This window comes from Nelumbo lutea, chromosome 8 (genome assembly GCF_056320005.1).
Source record: "Nelumbo lutea isolate HS-2025 chromosome 8, American lotus-T2T, whole genome shotgun sequence".
NCBI classification, from domain to species: Eukaryota; Viridiplantae; Streptophyta; class Magnoliopsida; order Proteales; family Nelumbonaceae; genus Nelumbo; species Nelumbo lutea.
The window spans coordinates 30974172-30987689 of NC_142691.1; the positions used below are offsets into that span (position 1 = coordinate 30974172).

Genomic DNA, 13518 nt, shown 5'->3' on the forward strand with positions numbered 1-13518 from the left:
AAGCAAAAAAATGGAATGCCAATTATAAGGAAGACGGTTAACCTTGGCTTGGTTCGATCCAATCTAATTTAGGTGTTTCGGATCTATAATGATTCCTCTGGTGTGATTTCTCATAAATTATTGATTTTCTGAGATAATTCATTTCTTAGAAATAAAAAAATTACTTGTTTGGGATTTTTTTTTGATGATAATTGCTTTTTTGGTTTCATTGTTGAAACCAAAAAAGCAATTATGATTTCTTGAAAATCACTATCATGTTGGAAGCTTTGAAAATTTTGATTGATTGGTCGATTTTGGTGATTTTCAGGAAATCATCCATTCAGCCCTTTTTAGGAATCACCTTTTTTAGGTGATTTCTTGATTTCTAACTGATTTCATTTTTTTGAGGATGACATGGCATTGAATAATATCTTTAATATAAAATTAATCGGCCCTTAAGAATCAGTACCAAATAGAATCAAAACTGATTTCTCAAAAAATGACTTATATGATAGAAATGATACCAAACATCTATGCCAAACATCACTTAAAATCGGCCTGAAAAGAGGAAATACCAATTTTCAGCCCGATTTTAATAATTGATTTCTGACCCATTTTATCGATTCCTCAAAAATTAATCAACCAAACAGCAAAATAATCAGCGATTTAAAGATGCTCTACGTGGCATCGATCTATGAAAAATCGGCATGGATCCCAAACACCACCTTAATCTCTCACTCAAAGATTCTCCACAGCGAAATTCCCTGGGTAGTGGTGGGTACTGATGAGTTTGGCTGGCGGAGACATCAGTCGTTTCTTTTATTCTTATTTTTCTCTCGTTAAATAAGCAGTCAAAGCAATTTCAAGACAAACACGACTATCTATTTTTTTTAGTTTTTGTTTTTTAATTATTTCTCTCTCTGTGTACTTGCTTGCGTATCGGTCCTGAACTATTTTTCTTCTTTGATTCTGATAGAAGAGAATTTTGGAATCCTTAATCTATTGCCCCTGTAATGGTGGGTTGGTCCTCTTCGATGGAATGGGTCTGAAACCCTAGTTTGTATCCTCAGATCTGCTTCTTGGATCATGTCCTTTGGTTAAGTTGAAGCCCAAGTCTTAGCTGGTTCGTCTCGGGTCGAGTTGTCTTTGAGCTGAGAATTAAAGGGAGATATGGCCTCGGTGAAGTCGTCTCGGTCGAGGGGTCAGGTTGGTAAGGGTTCGGCGGCTAACGGCAATGCTTTGGAGAATGGAGTCCATCTTGAGGATAAGCTGAATGTGTTCATGATTGATAGTTTTGATCCTGACGGCTATGTTCAGTCGAAATGTCAGTCTCTGAACGAGAAGGTCTGTTTTTTTCTCCTCCGCTTGTTACTTTGTGATGTTAATTTCACTGTTTTTTTTTTTTTTAATCTTTATGGAATTGGTTGAATCAACGCTTTAATTTTTAGTTTTGGTATGAATTTGATGAGAACTGGGGTCTAAGCATGACAAAATTGTAGGCTTGATTAGTTAGTTTGATTAGAGTTTTGTTCTTGTCCTTTTCCTGGGTTTGGAACGGTAATCCAGCTCTTAAGTTTACAATCTTAAACTGAAAATCTATAGGGGTGTATCATCTTCTCCTACAGATTTGGAATTGTTTCAAATTTGTTCCATGGCTTGACTGAGTTTCCTCAATGATTTATCAAGAAAAGTTGCTACTAAATTGTTATCATAATCATCCTCTAAGCTACACATTCTTTGTTTATACGTAAATAAATATTCGAATTGAAGCTATGTTCAATCTAGAATTCTAGATGAGGATTTTGACTGAGATGTATTATTTGCTTTTGAGTTATTTTTATTTCTCATTAGTTATGTGGACGCAGAGTTTTTATCTCGCCTCTAGTCCCATTTAGTAACAACAAATTATAAAAGTTTATTTGCGTGAACTTGCCTCAAGCAAGCAACGCAGAGAATGTAATAGCACTTAAACTTTACAATCAAATATATAAGGTCTTGCCTTTCATTTTACCCCTTGGGTGAAAGATTCATAGGCTGCAATTGCTCCTGGCTGTTTATGTATGGCCCATACAACTTATTAACCAGAAGAGCTCATCCGAACTCTCATCTTCTTATTTCTGTTATTCACTTCTAACGCCTTCAACTTCAAAATTTTCACTATGTTCTTCATCCTCCCAATACTTACTGCTAATACCTCCAACTTTACTGAAGGATATGTGGTTGGTACTTCTAGTATTTTTAGAACTTGAGAAGATGTCTCAAATTTCTCTTACTTTCTATGATTTGTGTTCTTTTGAAGTTTGTTATGACATTTCTTAGTGAGTGATTAATTCATAATATTGTGTGTTCAAGGTAAAACAATGCACGATCACTCTTAAAATCTTAAGCATGGCTGTTCTCTACATTTACCACAGATATTTTCTTATGGGTTGGGTTCTGGCTTCTGGGAGCTTGGGGGTGATGTAAGTAGTTCTGTTATTGGTGTTCCTGAGTTGGTCAGTCGGTCGATTTGCTGGATTTTAGCTTCATTGCTATAAGGCATTTGGTTTTGGTTCCTGGAGATTAAGGAACAATGAAGTGGTCGTGTTGTTGGTGTTCCTGGGTGAGCCATTATTTTTGCTGGATTTTAGCGTCATCACTGTATCACTTTGATTCTTGTTCTTTCTTTCTTTAGAGTTGCTTATGTGGGTGGTATTTTTTTTTTTTTTTGAAACAGGTACAGTATAATTTCATTGATAATAAGAGGTTCTACATGAGAATAATATGTACTTACAAAAGCGTATGCCCCCCCACCCCCCAAAAAAAAAGTTTATATTCAAAAAATAAAAAAAATGAAGACAAAGTATCGTTTCTAAGTACATGATGTATAGACAACCAGCTACTAACATCTCAATAGCCCTATTGATCACCACAGAATCTGGTGAAGCTTTTTCTCAAAAATCCTCAAGTTCCTCTCTGACCAGATGGCCCACAAGACAGCTAAAGTGACTGCTGACCAGCATATTCTCCCTTTCCTTGACAAACTCTGGATACCCCATTCTAGCAGAAAGTCCTTGACAGAGGAGGAGCAGCACCAGTGCAAGTTCAGAACCCTTGAAAAGTGGCACCACACAGATGAGCTGAAGCTGCAGTGAATAATCAAGTGACTTTCTGATTCATCCTCCTTGCTACAGAGCACACATAATCTATCCTGGGTAGGGTACCCCTTCCTCAAAAGCATGTCCTTGGTTAAACATTTCTCTAGCACTGCCACCCAAGCAAAAAATTTCACATTGGAAAGAGCTGCTAAAACCCAAATGGCGTTGCTGGGAAAAAGGTTCCTTGAGGCACCAATCGGGCCTTTGTAAAAAGACTTGACTGAGTAGGCCCCTATGGGAGGCTGTCCTAAGTACTTAGCGGGAAGGTTGCCCTGGCCCACTTTCCAGCCCAAAAGGCTTGCCAAATCATCTACATTCTCAACTTCCCCTACTGCCTTTAACTCACTCTTAGCTAGAGTTACTTTTAAACCAGAAACCACCTCAAACCAACACGACAAGAGCTTTAGATTGGTTACCTGATCTGAAGAAGTATTACAAAAGAAAAGAGTATCGTCGACAGACTGCAGAATAGGGATTTCTGTACCATTGTTGCTGCCCTTGAAGTTTTCAACACATCCAGCCTCAGCAGCCCTTGCAGTCAGCCTGCTTAAGCCTTAACCCTCTGTAGCTCTTGAAGTTCCCATGAGCAGCACCATTTATTAGTATAGAAAACCTGGGGGTTGTCACAGACACCTTCATCCAATTTCTCCATTTGCTACCAAAATGTATTTTAGCCATCATATAGTCCAGAAAAGCCCAATTAACATAGTCGTAGGCCTTTTCTAAGTCTATTTTGCACACCAAGCCTTTCCCGTTGCTTCTCCTTCTAGAGTCAATTAATTCATTATCAATTAACACCTCATCCTGAATGTGTTTGTTATGCACAAAAACCCTTTGATAAATGGAAATGTGATAGTCCATGACACTCCTTAACCGGGAGACTAGAATTTTAGCCAGAATTTTGTATACACTTCTAATTAGGCGGATTGGACGAAAGTCCTTCATCTCCACTGCACCACTCTTCTTCAGAATTAGGGATAAGAAGGTAGCATTAAACTTCTCTCGAAGGCTGCAGAATGATGAAACTCCTCCAGAAACCGCATCAGATCAGGTCTTAGAATATCCCAGAATTTTTTAAAAAAGAGGGTAGTGAAGCCATTAAGGCCCGGTGCTTTGTGCCCCTCCATTTCATCTAAAGCTCTCTTCACCTCCTCCTCAGTTAAGGGTTTTTCCAGCTACCTGAAGATCAGACAACATCTCAAAGTAGAGATCATCCAAAGTTAGTCTAACTCTGCATGGTTCACTGTAAAGCTGCTCGTAGAAACTGACAATAGCTTCTTCAATCTCCTTTTCCTGGTCCACTACAACATCCCCTACTTGCAGCCTCTTGATGATCTTCATTCTTCTTGCATTTGCTTACTTTTGAAAAAAAGCATTTTTTTGTCCCCCGATTTCAACCAAAGAGCCTTGAATCTCTGTCTCCACTTCACTTCCTCCTGAAAAGTTAAGGAATCATAATCCTTCTTAGCCTTGAGTCTCTCCACTCTCTTTGCCTCCCCTACAGCTCCGTCTTCCTCTCTGAATCGATCTCTGATATGATTTTCAAACATTCAGCTTTCCTTTTTCATCTTTTGACATCCTATCCCTCTGCCATTTCTTAATGTTGCCTTTCACCCACTGAAGCTTCTTGCTTAAGATATGACTCGCTGAACCTTCAAATGAAGCCTCTGCTCATCAGGTTTTTACATTTGCTTCAAAGTCCTCCAAGTCCAACCAGCAGTGTTCCAGCTGGAAGGGTTGAGCCTTCTTCCTAGTGCTACCAGTTATCAGCTGCAGAGGGATGTAGTCAGAAAGGCTTCCTGAGAAGTATTGGGAAAGAGGTTTTCCCAATTTGTAGAGATAATGAACCTATCTAGCTAACCAGAGAGGGAGTCTCTTGGTTGTTAGTCCAGGTGTACAGGGCTCCACTCAGTGGTAGGTCAAGCGGTTCCCACCTCTGAATGAAGTCTGCAAACAACCACATTCCCCTGTTTGTACCCCTGCACCTCTTCTTTTTCTCCTGCCTTAGAATTGCATTAAAATCACCATCCCATTTCCTCCTTCATTCATCTCCTCCCAAAAAGCTTCTTTCAACGAAGAGACAGTCGGCCCAATACACCCCTGACACCACAAAAGGAACATTGGACTGCAACAACATAAGTTTTGCTGAGATAGAGAACAGGCTCACCTCCTTGTTCACCAACTTGAAGACTCGGCTTTTCCAGATTAAAACAATTCCCCCTGCTGTATTTTCATCTGGCACAGCCAGCCAGTCGCAAGGTTCAGATCTCCACATGCTGCAGATCACTCCATGCTTCATCTTCTGAAGCTTAGTCTCCTGTAACATTAGTATGTTGGCCTTCTTATCTCTCAAAAAACTGCCTGCTACTACTCTTCTTCTACCCGAGCCCAAGCCCCGGATATTCCACGAAATTATTTTTACACTCTCCATTCGAATTATTTTTAGGAAAGGTTTTGTCTCCTTTTTGCCACTGTTATTTTTGCATATTGTATTTCGCCTTTTGCTTGGGACGAAATGCCTGTATATGTTTTGTATACTAATTTTTTGCTTTTGATATAAATTTATTTTTGCAATAAAAGTGCAGCAAATCGATAATCCATGAGAATCACATTTTAACTTTTTTTGGCTCAATATAATAATATTTTTATTTGCATTTATTTTCAGGAAATAAGGCAGTTATGTGCGTATCTTGTAGATTTGAAAAAGGCATCTGCAGAAGAGATGCGTAGAAGTGTTTACGCTAACTATACTGCTTTCATACGGTGTGTGCTTACTTTTTAGTCTTTTAAGATTGATTGATTGACAGTATAATTAGTGTTTATCTTTTAATTTCTTCCCAGCAGCATTTTTATTCAAGTGATCCTGTCTTCTTGCATTTATACGGTTTTATCATAATGAATTAAATGATTGTGACAATTTTCTTTTACCATATTCATTTATACAATCAGTAAATATCTCAATAAAGCTCCAGCAAAGATCTACAAATGGCACAGTGTGAAATCATTGCTTATAACTAATCCAATTGAACATTTCCATTAAAGTTCAATTGAATAATCACTTGATCTTGCATTGGATTTTTATTTTTTTATTTTTTTATTTGGGTAGGAAACTTCTGGCACTGAGCAGAACAGAACAGAACAGCAAAGCAGGATTCATGTAGTTGACCCTATATAGATGGGACAAGGCTTAGAAGATTATGATGATGATGATAGGAAACTTTAGTGGTCAGTTGTTAACAGTTAGTGATGATGAAGCTGGTATTTGATACCAGTCCTAGGTTTTGGTTCCTTAGTTTTGTTTTTTTTTTGTTTTGTGATGGGTAATAAAAGAAACATGGGCAATGTAGAAAAGTCTGACTGAAATATATGGCCATGATAATATAGGCATACAATCAGAGAAGTAGAAAGTTGGTTTGATGGTTCGAAACAACTTTCTGTTGGGTTCAAAGATCAGTGAACAAACTAGTTGATGAACTAGCCAAATACAGAACACAAAGGGAACAATTATATTTTTGGAACATCCAGGGGGATTGGACTGTTAGGTCGAAAGGAAAGAATGTAAAAGGACAAGGTCAATGGGATAGGCAACAGAGGCTGATCTAATTCTCTAAGAGGTGTAGGGTACATGCTCTTTTGTGTATCATTCACTATCACATCCAATAAAATACTTAGCAGTACCGATCAGGAAAAAAAAGATCAGCTCCTTTCCAGAAACCTCATCTCTTTAACTAGGAAAAAAGCACATCTTTTTTTTGATTTGTAACTGATTCAGAATTTTAACCCAAATGAATCCCCATTAACCCATTGGATTTAATATCAAATGCATATCCTACCTACACAGTTTCCCTTTGGAAAGGGATCCACTAGAATTTTGCAAATGTCAATACCCATGTGACTGAAGCATGCAGACTATATAATTTGCATATACTATTGGTCTCCACGTACACCAAGGAACTGTAAAATGGGAATGCACAAAAATATAATTTGTATATACTATTTTTTATGGAAACAAGGTGTTCTGATCAAAATCTTTGGAGAGTTTTTCATCCTTCATCTTTTATCATTAGAAAGTGGAGGGAAGTGGCAGGGACTTCCCCAAAGAACTTGATCAGCGGAGTGTGGTTAACACCTGAAAGATTATTTAAAAACTCAATTTTGATTGTAGTAATATGGAAAACCTGGGTCCCTCAGGAATGAAGGCCATATTTTTTCTTTTACATTTGGGTCCAATTGGTATAGGAAACTCACTAAGGACTGATGTTATGGTAATAATGGAGGTTATGCAAAGGGCAAAGAGTATGAGCCTCAACAAGTTGATCATTCAAAGGGGATTCAAAACTAGTGATGGGATGGTTGCAGAAACAGGAAGATGAGTTATGGTCCTATAAGAATGAATTCAAAAGATTTAGGTGGCTAACAAGAAGTATGGAGGTGAGGTTTCAGTGAGTTACAAAGGGCTCCAAACAGTTACACTGACAATTTAGCAAAACAAGGAGTGGGAAGGGATCAAATGTTTTGGGCAAAGTTGTAAGGATACAAAAATGGGGGAGATAAGAGTTTTTATCTCCTTTCAAATGGTTGTATAGATGCACATTTCTTTCTGGCCAGATGCACCCGAATATGAACAGAGATGTAATTCTCCACACTACTTTGCCTTAATCACCAAGGGGCTGTTTGGTTTGTGGTTGTAATTGTGTTTTATTTGGTTCATGAACACAACCAGTGTTCTGTATGTTATTTGTGTACTACTGCTGGTTCTATGGTTCCAGAACCAGCAAAATGACTTTTTTTGAACATAACTTTTATAGCTTTCTCAACCAGGAAACATGGTTTGCTGATGTAAATATGATATGGCAGTTATATGGTGTTTCTCGCAAACCAGTATGGGTCCAGTTATAACCAGTGATTTAAAAGGCGCGCCTAGGCGCACAGGCGAGGCGCATTTTGGGGTATGCACCTCACCCAGGTCTTAGGTGCACCCCTTTCAAAAGGCGTGTGCCTAGTGCACCTAGGCATGCGTCTGGTGCGCCTTGCGCCTTTTTAACTGTGGCTCAATAAATCCAAAAAAGAGTGGGAGAACAAGCTAGTAGTCTCGCTGAACAAAGAAGTTACAGATTGGAAAACCCTGGGTGAAGAGATTCAACAAGTGTTGAAGGTCTCAGAAACACTGCAGATTAGCCCTATTAATGGGCCGAAGGCTGTGGTATCTTGTAGAAGTCCCTGGCTGGACCTTGAAGCAGTGTCAGCAGTAACAAAGAAAGGATTGGCAGTGGTAGGAAGTAGGTCCCCAAGTTGCAATGAGAAAACTGTTGACCTAACAGACTGCATTGAGATGAGAATTCTGGGGCTGCCTTAGTATCTATGGTCAGACAAGATATTTAACAGAATTGCAAAGTTGTCTGGTGGTGAAGTCTCGGCTGTAGATGCATCAGACCTCCGAGCAGTACTTATTAAGGTGTATGGAGCGAAGCCAGAACCAATCCCACGTACTGTAGAAGTTTTCTCAGATGTCAGATGTTCAGAACTTGGATAGCTACCTCTGTGGAAGCTTGATGGTAGAAGGAAGGAAGGGCTGGAGAAGATGAAGCTGATGTGGCCAAAAACTGGTCTTGAGGCAGCCTTAGAGATAGAGGAGAACAGAGAAAATCAGAAATTTTCATGAATAAGGAAACTGAAAAGACTGAGATTTGGAAAGGTGTAAATCAAGTTACCTCCTAGTTGGGTAATTCGAAGCAACAAGGCAGAGTTTCAACGGGTGTCTGTAAAACATTTGCTCAGGCTTTGATGGCTTCAAAAGGTAGAGGTGTGGCAGATTCGAATTTGAAAAAATGTTCAGGGGTGGAGACAAATGGGAGAGAAGGAGAAATTAATCTTAGTGGGCTTTCTAATGACTTGACCCAGTCATGAGGAGCCTTAAATAGGCACATACATTAGAAGAGATTGGGGGTGTTGTTAGGCCAAATAGGCCATGCCCATTACTTTTTGGAGATCTTAGAAGTAAAAAGAAAGTCATGTCATCAATTAAGTGATCACGTGATTACTAAAACAGGTTGAGTGTTAGGGGAACTAAGTTTGGGTGTTTCATCATCCCAAACCAAAGCTGCAGTGGCGAATTTTCCCTCCCAATGCAAAGTTTCAGCAGCAAGCTCGAAGGCAGGGTCTAGTTTGGGGCTTGCTTGGGTGACTGGTTTCCTACTCTACCAGCCCAGAGAAGCTAAACCCAAGGTACAATCGAAAGAAGAACATGGATGAAATAATTGATTTGGGGTGGATAAGCTTGGAGGGAAGTATGGAAGGAGAGGAGAACTCTGGTGGTTCCAGCTTTTGCAGTGTTCAAAGTGCCAATCTCGACTTGGGGAAGAAGCAGAAGATGGTTTTAGGCTACTGTTTGATGAGGAGCTCTCTACCACACTTCCTAGGCCCTTGGTCCAGTCTGTGAAAGAGGAAGGAAGATTAGGCTCCACTTTGGAGGAAGTTAAATCTAAGACAGAGAATAGAGGAGAACTATGTTCAAAACGAGATCAAATACAGCGTATTAGTAGGACCTACGAAGTCAACCCAGAAAATCTTAGTAGATCTACAAACTGCTCCGTTCCCATGGCTACCTCCGGCTTAAGTCCAATGATTGGGGTTAAGGACTCGCCAATTCCTCTGGTAAATCCTTCCTTTGTACAAAATTCTCTTTTCGTCCCGGATTTTTGTTGCTATTAATATTTGTTCTAGTCTTGTGTGTCTTGTGCCTATAGGGGAGACTAGCCCAACCTTGCAGTCTGCCAATCAGGATGATCAAGTGCAAAAGCAGAGGTGATTGGGGATCTGTTTTTGGAAATTGTAGACATGGAAATAGGGGATAGAATATGGGAACTGGTTATGGAACTGTTTAGAATTCAGGTAGTGGAAGAGATGGCTGAGCAGAATGAAAGGGATGAGGAGGGTGATACACTGAGTCCTAGGTGAGAAGGAAGTTAAGGGTGATGGAAGAATAAAAGCAGAAGCTGGTTCAAAAAAAGGAAAAGGGGAAAAAAAGAAAAATGGTTCCAATAGAAAGAAAAAGGGGAAGGCGAAGCTAGAGTCTAGGGTTAGAGGTGATGGAGTAAAAAAACAGAGAAAGAAAAGGCTAAGTGAGGTGGAAGGTCTAAAGTGTGAGGTGGATTATGATAAAGGGAGTGTTGGAAGGAAGTTGAGGAGGAAATGGTGAGTGGAATTGTCTGCTCAGGGTGCATTTGTTTTTGGTGTCCAAGAACTTGATAAGCTGGAATGTAAGAGGGTTAGGAAGCCAAAAAAAGAGGAGTGATTAGGGATCTATTGAGAAGAGAAAAACCAGACATTGTGTTGGTTCAAGAATCTAAGCTGTCCGAGTTAGATAGGAAAAGGGTGAGAAGTATATGGTCAGTTAGAGACGTAAGTTGGGCATACACAATCTTGGGGAGCATCAGGGGGAATTGTAACTTTGTGGAAAAATGCAGAGATGGAGTGTACTGAGGAGTTAATTGGGTAGTATTTTGTGTCCATAAAGCTGAAGAGGAGAGTGGATGATTGAGAATGGGTTTTAACTAATGTGCATGAACCCACCTCTTATAGGGAAAAGGAGGGACTTTGGGAGGAGTTAGCAGCAATGAGAGGTTTATGAGATGGTCCTTGGTGTTTAGGGGGGGGGGAGATTTTAGTGTCATAAGATTCTTGAGTGAATCAAACAACCCAAACCATCGGATTACATTGAGTACAAGGAAGTTTAACCTCTTTGTAGAAGCCTTTGAGTTGCGGGACCTACCTATTCAAAGGGAAAATTTTACTTGGTGAAATTTTCAAGAAGCCCCCACTTCCTGGAAGTTAGATTCATTTTCACAACCGATTGGGAAATGGAGTGGTGGGGATTAGTGGTCACAACACTGTCAAGACTAGTTACAAACCATTGCCTAATAAGTTTGACCCAGGAGAGGGTGGGGGGTGTGTTAGACAGTTTTGTATGCCCTTAGCTCCAATCAGTTTGATGTACTTATGACATTTATTGTAAATGAATAAAGTGCATATTTGATTCATGTTATGTGGTGTGTTTTTGTGTAATACCCTTAAAACCGGACACTTATGAGACTTGTGTTGGTTTAGAACGTTCACAGCCAGTGGGTCGGTCTGGGGAGACCTATCCTGATAAAGCTGACACTGATGTACCGCCAAGTCGGTTGGGGTGGCCTGTCTCTGCCACTAGGGTGAGACCCGAGGTACATGCATTTTGGGATAAGCTTGAGACCTTGAACCGGACTAGAATTCCAGTATTGCTCTGGACCTTGGCGATTAGTGGGCAAAATTGGAATGTTACACCTGACCCCTAGACTCGATTATGGTACTGCATTGGGTGGCGAATTGGGCCATCTTTGATATGCCAATCAGTAAGACCCTTAGAGGGGGTCAAAACCTGGGTATGTTGAGACGGTTCATGAACCCATCTGAGTGGGTGATCATAGTGACAGGATCAGCCCCTTTGTCGGACAAAGGTAATGATCGGGGAAATACACTCTCTCTAATGGAAACCAAAATTGCCGACAGTTGATTTCAATCGTTGAAATTTTGTTTTGCAAAATATATTTATAATATATATATATATATATATATATATATATCCAAAATTGATTGCAAAAGGTTTTAATCCCCGGGGTCCATGTAAGAGGAGAGTGCAACACTGTACCTTGCAGTCAGGGGAGAGGTCCTCCCTTGTCGGGCAATGTTTGATCATTATGGGCTGAGAGGTTAAGTGTAAGGCCTTTGAGGGTTAAACCTGATGGGCTAATCTTGCATCTGCCCACAGTCCTTGAGTGTTACAAGGTGGCTTGGCCCAAGGACCACTTAGTGTAAGTGTTGGGCCCATAGAATCCATATGATGGGCTCAAGGGGTTCACTGGGTTTTCCAGTGAATCGGCTAGGCCTTGTGACAAAGGCTGGGCCGAACCCTTGTGGCTGATGTGTAGATTAACGTTTGGGTCCCACGCCATACAGAGAAAGCCCAACTAGGCAACAATTTGGAAGGCTTAAGTGAGCACATACACTTAATGGGCCAAAAGCCCAATACGAGCTGGGCTAATTAGATTGGCTTGATCTACAGTAAGAGTCCCTATCCACTTAATGGGGCGAATATGAGATATGGACCAGCCCTAAAGGATAAGGGAAAGTCCCTATCCACTCAGTAAGAGTCTAGATTTGAATATGATTCAAAACTGGAAACTCCTAATCAAATTAGGAGGGCTGATCATGATCTGCAGATTAGATAAGGACTCTACCTTATCACTTAAAGGGATCAACATCTCCTAATAGGATTAGGAGCTGATCTCTTGAGGGTTATAAAAGGAGGAGGGGGCGACAACCTCAAAACACACTCATCTGAGATACAGATACAACACAGAAGAGAGAAATCAGCATATAGTGAGACTGTGCCAATTTCTCCCTGCCGCCTTCTTCCTGCCGCCGCCGCCATTAGCAGTTCGTCCACTCACGTGGGAGTCATCAAGAAGCGTTCTTGATTTCAGTTCTTTGTGAAAGAATTGAAAAGAAGTTGTGCTACCTGCCGTCCAGTGGGTTCTTGCGAAGGATCCAGTTCTTGTGAAGAACGTTGCTGATTCTGCTTCGTCCTACACTGCGCCATCTTCAGTGGGAGCAATCTTTGGTGACTTTTCTGGGCGTGAACACCTTCGTTGGGGGATACTAATTCTCCGTATTAGGTATTTCCCTCTCCTACTGTTTTTGTTCAGATCTGGTTCGTTTGTGATTCAAGATTGATCATTGAAAATTAGTTTTCTAAAATAGGGAATGCGATTCCTAGTTGTAGGAAGGAAATAATTTTTTTTGAAATTCGCCCATTCTATTCCGCTTCATCCGGGCGTCCATACGATGGATCTTTCCATTCCTTCAGGGTGGTCCTTGCCCTTTCAGATTTGAGAATACGTGGCTATTGCACCTTGATTTCTTACTAAAGGTGAAGGAGTGGTGGGAGGAGGATCAAGTGGAGTTCAGGTGGAGGGGTTATAGATTCTATAAGAAACTACAGATACTGAAAGCAAGAGTTAAGGTTTGGAATAAAGAGATTTTTGGAAGGATTGAAGAAAGAAAATAGGAAATCCTTACTAGAATAGAGGAGCTAGATGGTGTGGAAGCTGAGTGAAGTTTGAATTCAGAAGTTAGGGAAGAGAGATGAGGGTTGAAAAAGGATCTGGAAGACATTCTAAGAAAAGAGGAGGTTACTTGGAGACAAAAATCTAGATGTCAATGGCTAAGGGAAGGGGATGGTAATAGCAGTTTTTTACACATGTTGGCAAATGGGAGAAAGAGGAAGAACTCAGTGCTGAAATTGGAATGGAATGGGCAAGTATTGACAAGAGATGAGGACATAGCTAATGCCTTTGTGAACCATTTC

The 13518-nt window shown here is 40.3% G+C and overlaps 1 protein-coding gene across 1 annotated transcript in view; it reads left to right on the top strand.

Moving 5' to 3' along the window:
• The first annotated feature begins 730 nt into the window (after positions 1–730).
• LOC148843685 (exocyst complex component EXO84B-like) overlaps positions 731–13518 on the top strand; it is a 42077-nt gene continuing 29289 nt past the window's right edge. The window contains exons 1-2 of the mRNA XM_088959663.1: positions 731–1323; positions 5782–5879. Coding sequence (XP_088815789.1) covers positions 1150–1323; positions 5782–5879 — 272 coding nt within the window. The 5' untranslated portion in view covers positions 731–1149. The remainder of the gene's footprint in view (positions 1324–5781; positions 5880–13518) is intronic.